This window comes from Neoarius graeffei, chromosome 18 (genome assembly GCF_027579695.1).
Source record: "Neoarius graeffei isolate fNeoGra1 chromosome 18, fNeoGra1.pri, whole genome shotgun sequence".
NCBI lineage: Eukaryota > Metazoa > Chordata > Actinopteri > Siluriformes > Ariidae > Neoarius > Neoarius graeffei.
The window spans coordinates 63,006,191-63,027,019 of NC_083586.1; the positions used below are offsets into that span (position 1 = coordinate 63,006,191).

Genomic DNA, 20,829 nt, shown 5'->3' on the forward strand with positions numbered 1-20,829 from the left:
CTGTGGGCCTGTTTCTCTTCCAAAGGCCTCGGGAACCTTGTTAGGGTGCATGGCATCATGAACTCTTTGAAATACCAGGACATTTTAAATCAAAATGTAAGCAGGGCGAGGTATTGTAATCAGTCCAGGTTTTTTTGTCTGTTTGTTTGTGTCTGTCTCTTAACAATCTAGCTCTAGACAGTTGCACCAATTGACCTCAAATTTTCAGGGTAGGTGGGTAATGGTTCATAGATTGCCTGATTAAATTTTGGGGGTAATCGGGTCAAGGTGAAGGTCACCGGAAAGGTCGACCTTTCGGTCAAAATATCATATTTTCCATTATAACTCAAAAATGGTTGCCGATAGACAGATGTTTACTATTATGAGCATATAGGAACTCCCATATGGGCTTTCATTTGGCACCATGATCTTTGACCTTGAAAGGTCAAATTCAAGGTCACAAATTTTCAGAGGGCTGTAATTTGAAAATGGTTGATGATAGACAGATATTTGCCGTTATCAACTTATAGGAAGTGCCATATGGGCTTTCATTTGGCACCATGATCTTTGACCTTGAATGACTTTGAAATGTCAAACTCAAGGTCATGGATTTTCATAGGATTATAACCTGACAGCTGTTGATTGAGGAATATTACCATTATCAACATACAGGTATAAAATAAGTGCTGCCAGGCGAGGTTTGTTTTGCCTGGCAATGCTTGTTTCATGTTGGAACAGGTTTGGATCGGTTGGGTCCAATGAAGGGAAAACCTTTGGCCTTACAGTGCATATTTTATGCGTGTGTGCATGCCATCTGTTGACTCTCTAAAATACTGGTGTATTTCTAAACCTTCAAAAAGATAATACTCGAGTACAACATTTTAACTTACTGTGAAAAGGAAGCAGATTGCCTACCGTTCCCAAGCATGTGTCCTTCACGTCAACCCAGATTGAGTCTGACACAAGCTCCGTGGATTCTACGTTGAAATATGCCACCACTCGAAATGAGGGAACCAGCTCTTTTTTGACGATTTTAGACAGAGTCACCAGTGCCTGGCCTTGTCTCTTAAACCTCTCCACTTCTACAATCTGTCCTTTACTAAGGGTCTGACACAAAAACAAGCCCCAGAGCATTTATTTATAAAAAAAGAATTCAAAAAACCTTAGTGTGTTTCTTTATCTATTAAAATTCAAGTTAGGTTTTTGGGTTAGCATTATTTTTACTGTAACACACAAGTCAATAGAACTATGTCACAATATCAACAAGATATTTAAACCCAGTGTGTATGTGTGAGATACCAACCACAAGAGTGATGTCTTGATTTTCGACAGTAGTTTTGAAATATAGGTTGATATTGAATGGATCACCGATTGCCAGTTCTGCATTTGCTATGCCAATAGTTATATAATTGCCGGAGCCTCCTTTGGAGGTGTAAGCTTGGGCAGTCATCGTGTTCTCAGCTTGTCTTTCAGGTAATATGCCTGGGGCGTCGGTTCTTGCCTGGTTATACAGCAAAACCATTTTAGTTAAAAGCTTTTAAATTTCCAGTGTGCTTCACTGCTTTTGAAAATTCATCTTGATCCAGTTACCAAATTCCAAAACACACAACAAATAACACTACAGTCAGGAAAACATGTATCAATCAGTTTTGTTAATTCATGTGAAAGCTGGAAAATAAACAGTTTACCAACTCAACCAGCTTGGTCTGTGATTTTTTTTTTTAAAAGTTGGGACATGATATAAGTAGTACATTTCCTTATAATTCATATTCCTGTGTAATTAATTTTACAGCCCCAATTCCAAAAACGTTGGGACACTGTGTACAACATAAATAATAACAGAATGCGATAATTTGCAAATCATGGAAACCCTATATTGCATTGAAAATAGTACAAAGGCAACATATCAAATGTTGAAACTAAGAAATTTTATTGTTTTTTTTAAAACTATATGCCCATTTTGAATTTGATGTCAACACGTTTCAGAAAAGTTGGAACAGGGGCATGTTTACTACTGTGTTGCATCACCTCTATTTTTAACAACACACTGTAAACGTTTGGGAACTGAGGAGACCAATTGCTGTAGTTCTGAAAGAGAAATGTTGTCCCATTCTTGCCGGATATAAAATTCAGTTGCTCAACAGTTCAGAGTCTGCTTTTATGCTTCATAATGCGCCAAATGATTTAAATGGGAGAAAGGTCTGGACTGCAGCAGGCCAGTTTAGCACCTGGACTCTTTTACTATAGAGCCATGCAGGTTTAATATGTGCAGAAAGCAGTTTGGTGTTGTCTTGCTGAAATAAGGAAGGCTTTTCTTGAAAAAGATTTTGTCTGGATGGCAGCATGTTGCTCTGAAACATGTGTATATCATTCAGCATTAATGATGCCTTCCCAGATGTACAAGCTGCCCATGTTATGTGCACTAATGCCCCCTCATACCATCACAGATGCTGGCGTTTGAACTGTGCACTGATAACAAGCTGGATGGTTCCTCTCCTCTTTAGCCTGGAGTATGTGGTGTCCATGATTTCTAAAAAGAATTTCTACTTTTGATTCGTCAGACCTTGGGACAGTTTTCCACTTCACCTCAGTCCATCATAAAAGAGCTTGGGCCCAGAGAAAGGGGCGATGTTTCTGGATATTGTTTATATCTGGTTTTAACTTGCATTTGTGGATGCAGTAATGAAGTGTTTTCACAGACGATGGTTTTCTGAACTGTTCCTGAGCCCTTACAGTGATTTCCACTACAGACACGTGTCTGCTTTTAATGCAGTGTCTCCTGAGGGCCTGAAGATCACAAGCATTTAATGTCAGTTTTCAGCCTTGTCTCTTGCATACAGAGATTTCTCTAGATTCTCTGAATCTTTTAAGGGTATTATGGACTATAGATGATGTGATCCACAAATTCTTTGCAATTTTACATTGAGAATGTTGAGTTATTCTTAAATTGTTGCACTGTTTGCCCACACATTCTTTCACACAGCGCTGAACCCCTCCCCATCTTTGTTCGAGAGACTCCGCCTCTCTGGGATGCTCTTTTTATACCCAATCATCTTACTGACCTGTTGACAATTAACCAAATTAGGATTTTTTTTTCAGCAGTACACAACTTTTTCAGTCTTTTGTTGCCCCTGTCCCAACTTTTCTGAAACGTGTTGCTGACATCAAATTCAAAATGAGCATATAATTAAAAAATATCTCAGTTTCAACATCTGATATGTTGTCTTTGTACTATTTTCAATGAAATATCAGGTTTCTATGACTTGCAAATCTTTCCATTCTGTTTTTATTGATGTTTTACAGAGCGTCCCAAGTTTTTTGGAATTGGAGTTGTATTTATAGTATAAACACAAGCTGATAAGCAGCCATGAAATGTTAATTTGTCAAAAAACAAATATGTTCTTAAACCCTCTTTGACGTGACATGACTTACAGTGATTTTTAGAGTGTTGCCTCCTCCTTGGATGTTTACTGTGACCTTGGCCAAGCCGTTACTGCTGGTTTGACGCCTCGCATCACCGGGCTTGACCACCACATCCACCTTTTCAGCGGGTGACTGATCCGGATTGGTCACATAAACCTTTTCAAATCCAGATCAGACATGCATTGTGTAATCCAATTTTTATTTTATTGAGCTTAAAATGGGGCGGCACGGTGGTGTAGTGGTTAGCGCTGTCGCCTCACAGCAAGAAGGTCCTGGGTTCGAGCCCCGTGGCCGGCGAGGGCCTTTCTGTGTGGAGTTTGCATGTTCTCCCCGTGTCCGTGTGGGTTTCCTCCGGGTGCTCCGGTTTCCCCCACAGTCCAAAGACATGCAGGTTAGGTTAACTGGTGACTCTAAATTGACCGTAGGTGTGAATGTGAGCATGAGTGGTTGTCTGTGTCTATGTGTCAGCCCTGTGATGACCTGGCGACTTGTCCAGGGTGTACCCCGCCTTTCGCCCGTAGTCAGCTGGGATAGGCTCCAGCTTGCCTGCGACCCTGTAGAAGGATAAAGCGGCTAGAGATAATGAGATGAGAAATATATCTAATTATTATTTTAGTTAAATGTATTTAATTAATAATTTATTTACTTTATCACTTCAAAGAAATAAATAATAATTGAATAATAGATAAATGATGATTTATTTATCTCTATAAATAATTATTTACATGAATTATCCAGTGCTCCAGTGAATAATTTCGTAGGTGTAAGATTGTAAGGATGTTATGTCGAACAGAGCATGGTTAAATGGCTTTGGATAAAATTTTAATTATCATGTGTATGTTGTGAGGACAGACATATTACATTTCATACCGTGACCTCGAAAGGCATAGCAGGGTGGAAGAATTTCGGGGTTTTCTTGAACTGGATAGTGTAGGGTGATTTCACAATTTGAATGCCCCCCCTCTCCGCTTCAACCATCTCACTCCCTGAAACATTGTTCAAGATAAACGACAGCTGAAAGGAGGCAGATGGTTTGATATAGATCAACAACCACACAAACATACACATACAGTACTGTGCAAAAGTCTTAGCCCCCCTGTTTTTTTTTTCCATCCAAACTTTATCGATTTCTGTTTTATGACTTTGACATTATTGAGTCACAACATTACAAAACATTTTAGAGTTCCAAATGTTCTTGTTTTTTTCCCCAGCACAAAATTAAACGTTACAGAAAAAAGGTTTGTAATATATCTGAGCTGGAGTTTACTTTTTATTTACTTATCAGAGATATACTTAATAAAGTTATACAGAAGTATACTTGGCTTCTACTGAAAAGTATATAGAAAAGTCTAAGTATATTAAGCTTATACTTAAAGTTTTGATCAAGGTATACTTAACAAAAATTTAATAAAGTATTAAAATATTTTTGCCTTATGTTTAAGTGTGGGCTGCACGGTGGTGTAGTGGTTAGCACTGTCGCCTCACAGGAAGAAGGTCCGGGTTTGAGCCCCGTGGCCGGCGAGGGCCTTTCTGTGTGGAGTTTGCATGTTCTCCCCGTGTCCACGTGGGTTTCCTCCGGGTGCTCCGGTTTCCCCCACAGTCCAAAGACATGCAGGTTAGGTTAACTGGTGACTCTAAATTGAGCGTAGGTGTGAATGTGAGTGTGAATGGTTGTCTGTGTCTATGTGTCAGCCCTGTGATGACCTGGCGACTTGTCCAGGGTGTACCCCGCCTTTCTCCCGTAGTCAGCTGGGATAGGCTCCAGCTTGCCTGCGACCCTGTAGAACAGGATAAAGCGGCTAGAGATAATGAGATGAGAGATGTTTAAGTGTACTTGCCCTGTAGTTGTGCTTCAGCATTGTTGACTCTTAGGTCTGTGGTTCCACATAAGTTATTATTACTTTTTTTAATTTCTCCTGAGTGGGATAATTATTTTTTATTTATTTCTTTTTCTTTAGAGCTTGGATGTCAATTTCAGTTGTCATTGCCGTGTTTTTATACTTTGGCATTTAATACAATGTTGCTTTAAATTTTGATTTTTAAAGAAAATGAATGTTCTTAATCCTGAGTATCTGTTGTCGTTCTGTGAATTCGTGCCTTTATAACTTCATTCTAACTTCAGGTACAAAACACTTAAGTTGTCCACTGGTAGTGTGCATGAGGTAAAGGTTCAGGCTAGAAAACTAATAGTATACCTAGAAGGGTAATTGCAGTAAACTTCAAAATTAAAAAGTGGACTAGATGTATACAGTAAAACCAGTAACTTATAGTATAGTTCCAATATGCTATAAAGTATACTTTTAATAACTAAAAAGTGGACTTGAAGTGTGTAACGAGTAAACCAATAGTATATCTCCAGTATACTACAAAGTATACTTTAGTAAACTAAAAAGTGGACTAGAAGTATAAAACAAGTAAACTCATAGTATATTTCCAGTTTACTATGAAGTATGCTTTTGTAAACTAAAGAGTGGACTACAAGTATAGAACTAGCAAACCATTAGTATATAAGTTTACTTGTGGTATACTTGCAGTACAAAATAAAAATACTAGTTATATACTCAGAGTTTACTTCTCTTAGACTTAAAGTATACTTTTTATAAACTAAAAGTGGGCCAATTTAGTCCCAAGAAGTATTAGATTAGTTTACTTACAAGTATACTGTAAGTACATTGATATCAGTATACTTAGTACACAAAAGTATACTTAAGAAAATATACTTTAACGTTACTTAAGTATACTTAATAAAATGAACTTGAAGTATAGTTCTTTTTTATAAGGGTCACACCAAATATTGTCTTTGGTTCATTTATTATTGCTTACTGCTTACTGTTTATGGTATTTTTTAATGTTGAAACATTTAATTTCATTATTTTTAAGCCATTTTTGCTCGACAGCATTTCTTTACATGTGCCTAACACTTTTACACAGGTCTATACGTATACTGTATATGGACCCTTTTCACGTGACGTCACGACAAACGCGGCCGCCATTTTGGACATGTACTACCAGTAGTTTACCACAGCCAACATTGAGGAACGGCAGGAAAGAAAGTTTTTACTTTCAGCAAGACTTCCATCATGCCGCTATATTGTTGTGCACCTGGATGTAGTAACCATCAACAAACAAGGCAAGGTTTATCCTTTTATCAGATCCCGACGGAGAAGATGGATAGCGGCCATTAACAGATTGGCAGCCCTCGGCATACCAACGCTTGTGTAGTGACCACTTTGTTGGAGGTAAGACGAATAAAATTAGCCAGAAAAGACATTACATTGCTGTTAACATTCTGTGGCGGCAAGTGTGTAACCAAATAGGTTAAAATAACCCATTGTAACCTCCTGTGGGTTCACCACCCACAGAGGTAGCAGTAGGGGACTGGTGCAATGTGGATTGGGTGGCAGTCGAAGGCAGGGGCCTCGACGACCTGATCCCCGGACACAGCGGCTGGCTGTTGGGACATGGAATGTCACTTCGCTGGGGGGGAAAGAGCCTGAGCTTGTGCGGGAGGTTGAGAGGTACCGGCTAGAGATAGTCGGGCTCACCTCCACGCACAGCTTGGGCTCTGGAACCCAGCTCCTCGAGAGGGGCTGGACTCTCCACTTCTCTGGAGTCGCCCGTGGTGAGCGGCGGCGGGCTGGTGTGGGCTTGCTTATAGCTCCCCAGCTCAGCCGCCATGTGTTGGAGTTTACCCCAGTGAACGAGAGGGTCGCCTCGCTGCGCCTTCGGATTGGGGAGAGGGCTCTTGCTGTTGTTTGTGCCTATGGCCCAAATAGCAGTATAGAGTATCCGGCCTTCTTGGAGTCCCTGGGAGAGGTACTGAGGAGTGCTCAGACTGGGGACTCCATTGTGTTACTGGGGGACTTCAATGCTCACGTGGGAGATGACAGTGACACCTGGAGGGGCGTGGTTGGAAGGAACGGCCTCCCCGATCTGAACCCGAGTGGTGTTTTGTTATTGGACTTCTGTGCTAGTCACGGTTTGTCCATAACGAACACCATGTTCGAGCATAGGGGTGTCCATAAGTGCACGTGGCACCAGGACACCTTAGGTCGGAGGTCAATGATAGACTTTGTAGTCGTTTCATCTGATCTCCGGCCCTATGTCTTGGACACTCGGGTGAAGAGAGGGGCTGAGCTGTCAACTGATCACCACCTGGTGGTGAGTTGGATCCGCTGGCGGAGGAGGAAGCTGGACAGACCTGGCAGGCCCAAACGTATGGTGAGGGTCTGCTGGGAATGTCTGGCCGAGCACTCTGTCGGGGAGGTCTTTAACTCCCACCTCCGGGAGAGCTTTTCCCAGCTTCCGAGGGAGGCGGGGGACATTGAGTCTGAGTGGACCATGTTCTCTACCTCCATTGTGGACGCAGCTGTTCGGAGCTGTGGCCGCAAGGTCTCCGGTGCCTGTCGTGGCGGCAATCCCCGAACCCGGTGGTGGACACCAGAAGTAAGGGATGCCGTCAAGCTGAAGAAGGAGTCCTATTGGGCCATGTTAACCTCCAGGACTCCCGAGGCAGCTGACGGGTATCGGCAGGCCAGGCGTGCTGCAGCTCGGGCAGTTGCGGAAGCAAAAACTCGGAACTGGGAGGAGTTCGGGGAGGCCATGGAGAAGGACTATCGGTCGGCCTCGAAGAAATTCTGGCAAACCGTCCGGCGCCTCAGGAGGGGGAAGCAGTACTCTGCCAACACTGTTTACAGTGCGGGTGGGGAGCTGTTGACCTCGACTGGGGACATTGTCGGGCGGTGGAAGGAATACTTTGAGGATCTCCTCAATCCCACCGTCATGTCTTCCACTGAGGAGACTGAGGCTGATGACTCAGAGGTGGACTCGTCCATTACCCAAGCCGAAGTCACTGAGGTGGTTTGCAAGCTCCTCAGTGGCAAGGCACCGGGGGTGGATGAGATCCGCCCTGAGTATCTCAAGTCTCTGGATGTTGTGGGGCTGTCTTGGTTGACACGCCTCTGCAACATCGCGTGGCGGTCAGGGACAGTGCCTCTGGAGTGGCAGACTGGGGTGGTGGTCCCTCTTTTTAAGAAAGGGGACCGGAGAGTGTGCCCCAATTATAGGGGAATCACACTTCTCAGCCTCCCAGGGAAGGTTTACTCCAGGGTACTGGAGAGGAGAATTCGACCAATAGTCGAACCTCGGATCCAGGAGGAACAATGCGGTTTTCGTCCTGGTCGCGGAACACTGGACCAGCTCTATACCCTTCATAGGGTGCTCAAGGGTTCATGGGAGTTTGCCCAACCAGTCCACATGTGCTTTGTGGATCTGGAGAAGGCATTCGACCGTGTCCCCCGTAGTATTCTGTGGGGGGTGCTTCGGGAGTATGGGGTTCGGGGCTCTTTGCTAAGGGCTGTCCGGTCCCTGTACGAACGGAGCAGGAGTCTGGTTCGCATTGCCGGCAGTAAGTCAGACCTGTTCCCAGTGCATGTTGGACTCCGGCAGGGCTGCCCTTTGTCACCGGTTCTGTTCATAATTTTTATGGACAGAATTTCTAGGCGCAGCCAGGGGCCAGAAGGAATCCTGTTTGGGAACCACAGGATTTCATCTCTGCTTTTTGCGGATGATGTTGTCCTGTTGGCTTCTTCAAACCAGGACCTTCAGCATGCACTGGGGCGGTTTGCAGTCGAGTGTGAAGCGGCTGGGATGAGAATCAGCACCTCCAAGTCCGAGGCCATGGTTCTCGACCGGAAAAGGGTGGCTTGCCCTCTCCAGGTTGGTGGAGAAGTTCTGCCTCAAGTGGAGGAGTTTAAGTATCTCGGGATCTTGTTCACGAGTGAGGGAAGGATGGAGCGTGAGATCGACAGGTGGATCGGTGCAGCCTCCGCAGTGATGCGGTCGCTTTACCGGTCCGTTGTGGTGAAGAAGGAGCTGAGCCAAAAGGCGAAGCTCTCAATTTACCGGTCGATCTACGTTCCGACTCTCACCTATGGTCATGAGCTTTGGGTAATGACCGAAAGGACAAGATCGCGGATACAAGCGGCCGAAATGAGTTTCCTTCGCAGGGTGGCTGGGCGCTCCCTTAGAGATAGGGTGAGAAGCACAGTCACTCGGGAGGAGCTCGGAGTAGAGCCGCTGCTGCTCCACATCGAGAGGAATCAGCTGAGGTGGCTCGGGCATCTTTTTCGGATGCCTCCTGGACGCCTCCCTACAGGGGAGGTGTTCCAGGCATGTCCCCCCGGGAGGAGGCCCCGGGGAAGACCCAGGACACGCTGGAGGGACTATGTCTCTCGGCTGGCCTGGGAACGCCTCGGTGTTCTTCCCGAGGAGCTGGCCGAGGTGTCTGGGGAAAGGGAAGTTTGGGCTTCCCTGCTTAGACTGCTGCCTCCGCGACCCGGTCCCGGATAAAGCGGAAGAAGACGAGACGAGACAAGAACCCATTGTAACCTCTTTGTTCTTCTGTAGTAGCTATTGTTGACTAGCTAATGTCAACAACATACTAGCTAGTTACGGTCGCAATGTTTACGTTCAGTCATTTGGATGACTGTTAAAACCTTTCAGTCTCAAGTTTTTCCTTTACTGTATTTACTAGTTTACTGTAATTATGATCCGGCAGCTATTTACACCGGATCCAGTGTAAATAGCTGCCAGAGCCAACGTCCGAGGTTCCGGAGCACGCTCCGGCTTGCTCCCCCTCAAATTAAGCAGCGCGCTCCAGCTTACTCCCGGAGTGCTCCGGCCGAGGTTCCGGAGCACGCTCTGGCTTGCTCCCCCTCAAATTAAGCAGCGCGCTCCGGCTTGCTCCCGGAGTGCTCTGGCCGAGGTTCCGGAGCGCGCTCCGGCTTGCTCCCCCTCAAATTAAGCAGCGCGCTCCGGCTTGCTCCCGGAGTGCTCCGGCCGAGGTTCCGGAGCTCGCTCCGGCTTGCTCCCCCTGAAATTAAGCAGCGCGCTCTGGCTTGCTACCCCTCAAATTAAGCAGCTTTCTCCGGAGCAAGCCGGAGCGCGCTGCTTAATTTGAGGGGTAGCAAGCAGGAGCGTGCTCCGGAACCTTGGACGGAGCACTCCTGGAGCAAGCCGGAGCGCGCTCCGGAACCTCGGACGGAGCACTCCTGGAGAAAGCCGGAGTGCGCTCCGGAACCTTGGACGTTGGCGTGTATGTGTATGGCGATGGGTTTTTAATGACATAGGTAGACAGATCATGTGGGACGAAGTCAGGTAAAGACGAGGGCTTCATGTACTTCCGTACGTCAGTGAACAATCCTGGTGGAAGCAGGTAAACATCGTTCTCTAAGCCTGCTAACCTCAATTTTTGCAAATACCTCTCCCTCTGCTCACCCTGTAAATGCCCTACGTCGCTGGATAGTGAAGGTGTTTTCTGCATCTCGCTCCTTTTTCTTTTATGTTTTTCGTTTGTCGCCTTCCTCGCATTCAAACTGATTCGAGCCGAAGTCCACTACATGTCCAAAATGGCGGTTGCATTTACAAAGGTCACGTGACTGAAAAGGATCTATACAAAACTGCTGGACTCTTACCAGTCTCAGTTAAAACACTGACTGCAACGTATAAAGAGCTTCCAATCAGTTCACTGATGTTTGGGAAAGTGTTCTGGATCGTCGCTCTCGTGAGCTCCGCCTGTCCCTCTCCATTAATGATCTACATGCAAGATAAAATGCTACACATTAGTAGCAGCAGCAGTAGTAGTAGTAGTAATGCACAATCATCACTATTTTGTGCACGACAAACAACACTTGATACTTGGAACCAAATATGAATAAATTACTCTGAACAGAGAGTGTTCTAAACAGACACAAATCCAGGTGTGTATATTTAACAGTTATTCCATGAAATTGAGTCGTACACGAGCTGAGAGGTGACGAGGTGCGTAGCACCGACATTGAGTGGAATAACTGTTTTATTCTCCCCACATTCACTGGATTTTGAGAAATGGAACATTTTTATTTTTTGCAAATTCAATAAATAAAAACTTTCTACAAAAAGTTTGACAAAATCATTTCCGCTTAGAATGTAAACAAACCGGCAAAATGACAGGAGCAATTTATAAAAAATCTGATAATAATAATTCTTGAAAAATCATTTTAAAAAGATGCGTTCTTACCATCAAATACGTTTTTTTCCATATTTTGTTGCTTTTTTTGTATTTTTTTGGGTTTTGTTTTCGAGTAGAGTTTTTATTTCATCCTCGGTTGGTTCAGCAACATGCTCCGCCATTTTGTTTTTCTCTACTCACAGTATATGAGCTGATATCCTAGTAGTAGAGTAGCCAATCAGAGCGCATGATGGCTCATATCCAGTGAATGTGGATAGAATAAATGTTGGTGATATGAAGCGCATAGGATCAGATCAGACCAAGTCACAATGGTGTAAATGAGGCTGTTATTTTGTTGATATTTTGGAAAATGGAACCAAGTAAATTCATGAGAACATTTTGTGGGTAGGACACAAAACAAAACAACAACAATGCTGAATTGAGATTAAACAAAGTCCCATGGACAACTCAAGTTAAGTCCAATTAATTATGAACTTTAGTGATGTAACTGAAGCAGAGGAACTGTCAGAGCCATAATTCAGACACCATGCTGACATCAGGGGTTTCGATCCCGCTGTTCATCACTGTTTCTGGAGGGCATAATGGTCACCTTCACATTTGATTATAAATTGGAAAAAACAACAACAAAAAAATTGTAAGAGTTTGGTTCCAAAACGCGATAAACGCCAAATTGGAAAAATTGAAAGTCCCGCCACCAAACCATCAGCAGTTATCATATCTTACTCGTACCATATTCAATTTTCACCAAAACACGATATCTGACATTAATTTACACACTGCATTACGGCCTTTCGTTCCAAAACACGACAAGCGCCGCCTTCAATTTTTGTCAAAACCAGACATATCCATTTGGCCAATCTGAGGCTGCCATAGGCGTGAAGTCTTCTAAGATGGCTGCGCCCATGAAGTAGGAAATCGCTTCGTCACTTCTCGCATTTATTGGACAATTTTACGCTGAATTATGAATAATTTTGTTAAAATAATCTAAAAGAAATAAAATCTATAAAATAAAATAATCTGTCATGAAAGAACACAGTTAAATGCACTTTAAATAGAGATATGTAGCATTTTGGGGAAAAATGCTGTGGCGTGGATATGTAGCGACTTGACAAAAATAATTACTTGATTCAGTTAAAAGCTGTTAATTAGTCCTGGATTCTATTTTTGAAGTTTATTATCATTAAGGAGTTGGTCAATAAATTTTAAAACAGGATACAGTGGTTTTCCTTTTATCACTTCCCATAATCAGAAAAAGTGATTTTTCTCAAAACAATGGAATTGGATATATAGTGTTTTGGAACGGGGCGGCACGGTGGTGTAATGGTTAGCGCTGTCGCCTCACAGCAAGAAGGTCCGGGTTCGAGCCCCGTGGCTGGCGAGGGCCTTTCTGTGCGGAGTTTGCATGTTCTCCCCGTGTCCGCGTGGGTTTCCTCCGGGTGCTCCGGTTTCCCCCACAGTCCAAAGACATGCAGGTTAGGTTAACTGGTGACTCTAAATTGACCGTCGGTGTGAATGTGAGTGTGAATGGTTGTCTGTGTCTATGTGTCAGCCCTGTGATGACCTGGCGACTTGTCCAGGGTGAACCCCGCCTTTCGCCCATAGTCAGCTGGGATAGGCTCCAGCTTGCCTGCGACCCTGTAGAACAGGATAAAGCGGCTACAGATAATGAGAATGAGATGAGATGAGTGTTTTGGAACCAAAAATTCTTGAATAATAAATAAATAAATAAATAGTTCTAGTCCCAAATTTGTCTTTAAATCTGAATGCAAGAAATCAATTTTACAATACAGAACCAAGTGAATGAATGAGATTTTTTTCCTGCAGCAGTGTGATAATGTGAAACGTCAGAAAGCCGTAGATCTGACCTGTTGTCTTTGTAAAGAGGCAGGCAGCGCGGTCTTCGAGTCATCGCTTTTAACGCCGAACACGACAAACGCAACTCCAACCACATCGTTCCCAAACAGGTACCTTCATACAATTCACAAACGTTAGATCATACACACAACAGGCCACATGAAAAACATGCACCATGATTATTTATTCACAATAAAATGTACGTGAAGTTGTTCTGACATTTGCTCATGCCACAGGACAGACACAAGCACAAATAGAAACTGTATAACTGGAATTAAAAACAAATATTGATTAGTTTTCTCGGACGGCAGCTCTGAGAGTCGTGCGGCGGGTTCATATTATTGTGCTTATTCTAATTGTTTCTATGGTAACAGATGAGTCATAGGGACTTAGGTGGTCTAGATGTCTAAATACTGTATTCATTTCCAATTAATTGAAAGAGTCTCCAGTGTCAGAGCTTTGTAAGAGTTTTCTGATACAAAAAGTCTTCAGGACAGAGGAGTCTCTTTGTTATCGGAAAATAATCAACTTCTGTAACTGTAACTTTAACCCTGTTTCATCACACCACTCCGATTCTCAGTATATTAGTTTAGTATAGAAAATCGTGTGCTCTGATTGGTCAAGAAATTCGGACTATTTCTCGATAATCACCTCGAGCAACTCGGCGAAATGGCCGCTGATCGCTTCATCACCATCAGTGAAGAATTACAGATGACGAAAGAAAACGCTGTTCCTAAAAGCACTAAAGATGCTCCGAAGTTTGGTCTAAAACTATTCAAAGGTAAGGTGGAGTTGGGATTTATTTTATCAATTTCAAAACAAAGGATTTTATGTGACTCGGAGTAGAGAAGTGACACAAGTCTGAGCCACAAAGTTATTACATTTACGTGAAAATTTTGAGGTTTGAAATAAATTGTTTTTCAATTATTTTTTTTTTTAATGATACTAAAACAAACTCCAGCTTGGTTATTCTTCACCAGTATTCACTTCACCTTCAGAGAATAATTGTTAAATAACATTTGCAACATTCGTTATTTATTTTTGCCCCTCACTACAACTGTACTTGTAACGCTATTTTCACTCACTGTCACTGACATGTTCGACTCACTTGGCAGTTATATCCACTTTTAGGTTCTCATCATCCACATAGAAAAAGGCTTTGGAGGGTTTTAATGTGACCTCAAAGCTCGGCAGCACTGCAAAGTGAAAAACAACATTTTAACAGACGTAGAAATAACAGAAGGAGGGTGGGGTTTTCAGTATTAATGATATAAACTGTACCATATTCTTTAACTTCAAATTGAGCAGTGAAGTTCTTCTGTGGGGTGTTTTTAAACCGCGTTACTAAAGACCATATCCCAGATCTTTAAAAAAAAAGAGAGAGAGAGAGAGAGAGAGAGAGAGAGAGAGACTTTCATATTAAATCTAAGGCATCACATTAATCCTCTCTGTGAGTATAATGAAGTGTAATTAGTGCCCAGATGTTTCGGTGTGTAATGACTGTTTCCAAACTCTTCGCATCAGAAACATTAAAGCAGTGACTCACTTGGCCACTTCAGGGATGTTGTATGACCCGGTTATGGTCCCCAGCTTGGGGAAGACCGTGTCCCTGTTAATTGTGATTCCTTGAGGATTCTTGGGAGAAAAAAAAGAAGAAACCATTATTTGTGGTTCAGGAGAAGTGGACATTTAAAATCAGTCACAACATGCCAACAGGATCTGAAACAGAATCTCTCTTTATCATTCAGATATCTTTCAGGAAAGACAGAATGGATGGATAAGATGGATGGACCAGAAAATCACAAGTTAGAGTATTCTAGCTCACGATTAAATAAATAAAAAATAAATCACAGTTCCAAACTGTCGAGTGGAAGGAATCCAAACCGAGGTGTTGTTTAATCACTTACTATGATTTCAACATAGATTCCTCCGGTCTGTTCAACGGGCTGCAGATTCGGAGTCAGCGAGAAGATTCTGTAACGAACTGCGACAAAAAGACAATCCATTTGCTTTAACTACGGTACACTTTTAATGAATTTATATCAATTAGGGCATGTACACTGAACATGATTTCTACCATGAAAAAAATCATTTTGAGAATGATAAATAAATGAATAAAGAAAAAAAATGAAAGAAAGAATTAATCTATTTCTTTCAAACTAATAAATAAATAAATAATGTATTTTTAAATATTTAACAGTTATTCCACAAAATTGAGTCATACATGAGCTGATTGCCGACGAGGCGCGTAACATAGAGATTGAGTGGAATAACTGTTTTATTTTCTCCACATTCTCTGGATTTTGAGAAATGGAGTATTTTTATTTTTTGAAAATTCGATAAATAAAAACTTTTTATACAAAACATCCAACAAAATAATTTCCGCTTAGAATGTAAACAAACTGGCGAAACGACAGGAGCAATTTGTGAAAAATGCGATATTAATAATTCTTGGAATTTTTTTAAAAACGTAAGTTCTTACCATCAAATACTTTCATTCCATATTTTGTTGCTTTTTTTGTATTTTCTGGGGTTTTGTTTTCAAGGTGAGTTTTTATTTTGTCCTTGGTTGGCTCAGCAACACGCGACGCCATTTTGTTTTTCTCTACTCATGGTATATGAGTTGATATACTAGTAGTAGAGTAGCCAATCAGAGCGTGCAATCGCTCATATCCAGTGAATGTGGATAGAGTAAATCTATCTATCTATCTATCTATCTATCTATCTATCTATCTATCTATCTATCTATCTATCTATCTATCTATCTATCTATCTCGGTGGAACTTGTGTTTAATGTTGGTGCCCTTTTGCATCAAAACTTCAGCTTTTGTCCACATGACACTCCATTTGGTCGTACATCAGTGAGCTGAGTCCAGACTGCTTTACCTGGTGTTGCAGGTGTGTAGATGCTCTTGTCTGTCTGAACGAATATGTAGCCAGACTGGAAGGAGAGGAGGACCACTTTCTCGAGCAGGCTCGAAGGAAACTGAGCCTGCAGGTACACATACTGCTTCTCCAGTGGGTCGCCGTTAAAGAATTTCTTATTGTCAGGAATCTGGACCACAGCAAAATTCATGACAGAAATCACAAATCTCATTATTACAGTAAAAAGATAGACAGTATATACGTATACACTAACCCCATTTCTAGAAAAGTTGGGATATTTTCTAAAATGCAATAAAAACGAAAATCTGTGATTTGTTAATTCATGTGAAGCTTTATTGAACTGACAAAAGTACAAAGAAAAGATTTTCAATAGTTTTGCTGACCAACTTAATTGTATTTTGTAAATATAAATGAAGTTAGAATTTGATTCCTGCAACACACTCAAAGTTGGGACAGAGACAAAATAAGACTGAAAAGTTTACAAGATATACAGGTAACACCATTCTGGAAGATTCCACAATCAGCAGGTTAATTGGTCACACGATTGAGTTTCAAAGGAGCAGCACCAAAGGCTCAGTCTCTGTAAGTAAGGATCAGCGTGGCTCACTGCTTTGTGCCAAAATTCATGAGAGAATTGCTTGTCAATTCAAAAAGAACATTTCTCACTGCAAGATTTTAGGTCTTTCAAAATTTATAGTGCATAATATTGTGAAAAGATTCAGGGATTTCTGAGACATCTCAGTGTATAAAGGGTGAGGTCAGAAACTACTGTTGAATGGGCATGACCTTTGAGCCCTCAGGTGGCACTGCCTGAGAAACCATCATGCTAATGTGACAAATATAGCCACATGGGCTCGGGAGGACTTCAGAAAACTGTCGTTACTTAACACAGTCCACTGCTGCATCCAGAAACACAACCTGAAACTGTATTACACAAGGAGGAAGCCATTCATCAATTCTATAAGAAACTCCACTGATTTCTCTGGGCCAAAACTCATCTCAGATGGACTGAAAGACAGTGGAAATGTGTGCTGTGGTCAGATGAGTCACATTTCAGCTTGTTTTTGGGAAAACCAGACGTCGAGTTCTCAGTGCCAAAGGTGAATACAACCATCCAGTTTGTTATCAGAGAAAGGTGTAAAAGCAGCATCTGTGATGGTATGGGGGGTCAGTGCCCATGGCAAGTGGGAGGTGCATGTGTGTGAAGGTACCACTGATGCGGAGACATATTCATCAAGGCGACATCTCTTCCCAAGAAGTCCATGCTTATTTGAGCAGGACAATGCCACACCTCATTCTGCACAGACTACTACAGCATGGCTTCATAGACAGAGTGCATGTACTTGACTGGCCTGCTGCCAGTCCAGATCTGTGTCCTATTGAGAATGTATGGCACATCATGAAGAGGAGAATTAGACAATGGAGGCCATGGACTGTTGAGCTGCTCAAGTCTTGTACCAAGCAAAAAATAGACACAAATTCCAATAGCAAAACTGCAACAATTAGTCTCCTCAGATCCCATATGATTAAAAGCAAAGGTGATGTAATACAACGGTCATAATACCTCTGTCCCAACTTTTTTTGAGTGTGTTGCAGGAATCACATTCTAACTGTTTATATTTTCAAAATACAATTAAGTTGGTCAGTAAAACTATTGCAAATATTCTCTTTGTACTTTTGTCAGTTAAATAAAAGTTCATGTGAATTAACAAATCACAGATTTTTTGTTTTATTGCATTTTGAAAAATATCCCAACTTTTGTGGATCCTGTTCGTTTTGTCTTGCAATCTCGGACAACCCACCTTTATGTTTACAGTAACTTGGTAGCTGCTGGCATTGGTGAGGACGACAGATTCAGTTGTCAGTTCTGTATTTTTTTGTGGGAAGTTCTTCACGCTGATCTTCACTGGGATGTTATTTCCAGTGTAATCCTGTGCCTCCACTAACACTCTCTCAGGCGTGCCCACCCGCAGCAGGTTCGGGGCCACCAAGATGTTGCTGTTAAGACAAGAGGAAAATGCTTTCCATGTTTTTTTTTCTTTGTAATCTACAGTATTTAACTTTTACTAACTGTACTGTATACATATAATAAAATGTCGCATTTAGTGTGATTCCATGTTCGAGACCCAGAGATTTTCCTTTAGGAAAAGGTATGTCAAATAAAGATAAAAGACATTTTATACACAGGTATATTTCTTTCACATCAACCTTTCAGTTAATTCACTTTCAACTTTCTTAAAACCAACAAAATCTGATTCCTGAGTGGGGCAACAGAAAAATGTTCACCATTTCATCAGGTGGCTGTGAGTTTGAATTCTGATGATGACACAACCCTACAGGTCAAAAGAGCAAAATTGCCCATGAGCTCTGCATGAGTGCATGAGTGGGAGGGGCCTATTCTCTCGCATGTCAATCACAGCAGCACTATCAGCTCGTGTACACAGAAAAGGGTGGATAGCGATTTCCACCAAGTGTATGACGCAGCATAAGCAGCAGTTCAACCCTCCCCGTTTCGGTTAGCAAGGGTGGGGGAGGGGGGTTGGATTTGGCAGGTTAATAACCTGTGGAGAGAATATGGGGGAAAATTGCCTACCAAATCTACAGCACTTAGAAAACAAGCTTTTTGCCCTGTTATAACTATAACTCATATAACTCACGTTTTACACTGAACTTATAGCCATTAAAATCAAATCAGATTTGTTTAAATGTGTGTGAAAAGTACATTTCCTCATGTTATGGCCTGAGCTCAAGTCAAGACACATGACATCATGGTAACATTGTGATCATGTGTGAAAAAATAAAATTGCATGCACTATATGTGAAAAAAAGCTTCCATTAATAAGAACATTAATTAAGTTTTGCGATAGATAGATAGATAGATAGATAGATAGATAGATAGATAGATAGATAGATAGATAGATAGAGTGTGTGTACTCACAGTGGGCTACATAGTGTGAGCAGAGGAAAAGACAGAAGTGCAGCCGTCAGCCACACCAGGTCCACATGCATCCTGCCTGCAGGTCCTGGTTCAGTCTGAGGAAAAATATCTTTGCGAGCAGGACCACAGCTTTTATAGACACCAACCTCACACACACCAACTCCAAAACAACCTCTCCCACTCCACTTATTCACTGTGATGATGAAACACTGACACGGGGGGGGGGGGGGGGGGGGTGTAGAGTGGGGTGCAACGGTGTTTCAACAGAACTGGGGAAAAAAAACATACGCACCCACACCCACTCACAAAATAAACCCTTCAGAGTTAAGTCCAATCCTGATGTTCTCCTCAGTGCTTGTGCTCTATATTATATTGTGCAATATGCAAAGTTTCAACACACACACACACACAGAGAGAGATAACGTTTATATAGTTATATAGACTATATTTTATATAGTCATATAAACCTATGTAAACAGGAAAAACACGGAAGAGTTTGGTCACATCTAACTACAGCCCCCAAAAATACCGTTGGCCATACTGAGCCTAGCTACATTGCTAACAGGAGTGACAGCGCGTCTGATTGCGTCTGACTGACTGGGAGGTCGCACAAAGCTCGGAGAGGTACAGAGCAGCTCGTCTCAATTCAGATAAGAGCATATTTCATTATGGAAGTATGGTGGACTGTTCCTTTAAGGCTGAATGATGACGTCCACAACATATTCTATCAAGACTATTATGTTATAGTAGCTTAGGTTAGTTGAGTTAAAACATAGGGAAATGTTTTCTAAATAAGTGAAAGCCTGCATTATGCAAAGATGCCAAGGAAAGAGAGGATAAAGAAGCAGAAAGAGAAGGAGCTGCGGGAGGCAGCAAAAGGCAGTGGATCTCTGTCCAGCTGGGTCAGAAAGAAAACTACAGGTCAGACTAATCTTCACTTCAGAATGAACAAGAACTATCTGACATGTCTTGTTACCAAGATTAACTATATTTTCATATTAATGCTTCAATAAATACATACAATAAATAAAATTTGTTCCAAGTGCCCTCTTTTGAATGTTGAGCCCCTGCCCCTCCAAAGGTCTTTGCACAGCCCTGGTGCACAGCAGTACATACATAGTTGCAACTGCGCAGACTGCACAGGTTGCGAGCTCGAGCTTGGTTGCTATGGTTACCCACAACAAGTTTGACAGGCATATCGGGGACAGCTCCTAGTTCAGGACCCCAACACGGCATGATGAAGGGTGCCAAAAGGCAGAAAACGATTGCATCGTTTTAAAAAAAAAAAAAACGACTGTAAGTAAACTGTGCCTTACTTTATCATATCACCTTGCAATTTTTTGATAGTCTGTTCAAAGTAATGTCGTAGTGAAAGTAAAATCGTACAGAGTAGAGATGCCTTTCTGGTAGCCTCCTCCTTTCGGTGGTAGCCTGTAAATACAGTGCTCAGAAGGCAGTTTTAATGTTTAATCTGGCGTTCCCTGCCATAATTTCAGCGAGCATATTGTTTCATAAGGAAACTTTGTGAAGAGTTGTTGACTGACTGCCGCTCACGCAACACACAGGCATAGTTAGAAAGTCAGGATGCACTGGTTTACACTTTACACACACACACGTAGCCCAGCCTCTCGCTATGGTTAACAGTTGGAACGTAGCGGTTTTAAAACTAGTTTTGCAATTTCTGCGCGTGATGATAATGTGTAAACTGTGGATTTCCATAGGCTATGTTAAAATGTTA

General features: G+C 42.2%; 1 protein-coding gene across 1 annotated transcript in view; it reads right to left on the bottom strand.

The window, feature by feature from the left end:
* LOC132866438 (complement C3-like) overlaps positions 1 to 19,241 on the bottom strand; it is a 107,748-nt gene extending 88,507 nt beyond the window's left edge. Inside the window, exons 1-13 of the mRNA XM_060899198.1 lie at positions 19,092 to 19,241; positions 17,956 to 18,151; positions 16,154 to 16,322; positions 15,175 to 15,251; positions 14,814 to 14,902; positions 14,549 to 14,631; positions 14,376 to 14,463; positions 13,279 to 13,381; positions 10,878 to 10,998; positions 4,273 to 4,388; positions 3,412 to 3,558; positions 1,283 to 1,480; positions 895 to 1,086 (exon numbers count right to left, since the gene is read on the bottom strand). Coding sequence (XP_060755181.1) covers positions 895 to 1,086; positions 1,283 to 1,480; positions 3,412 to 3,558; positions 4,273 to 4,388; positions 10,878 to 10,998; positions 13,279 to 13,381; positions 14,376 to 14,463; positions 14,549 to 14,631; positions 14,814 to 14,902; positions 15,175 to 15,251; positions 16,154 to 16,322; positions 17,956 to 18,151; positions 19,092 to 19,162 — 1,650 coding nt within the window. The 5' untranslated portion in view covers positions 19,163 to 19,241. The remainder of the gene's footprint in view (positions 1 to 894; positions 1,087 to 1,282; positions 1,481 to 3,411; positions 3,559 to 4,272; positions 4,389 to 10,877; positions 10,999 to 13,278; positions 13,382 to 14,375; positions 14,464 to 14,548; positions 14,632 to 14,813; positions 14,903 to 15,174; positions 15,252 to 16,153; positions 16,323 to 17,955; positions 18,152 to 19,091) is intronic.
* Positions 19,242 to 20,829: the final 1,588 nt, after the last annotated feature.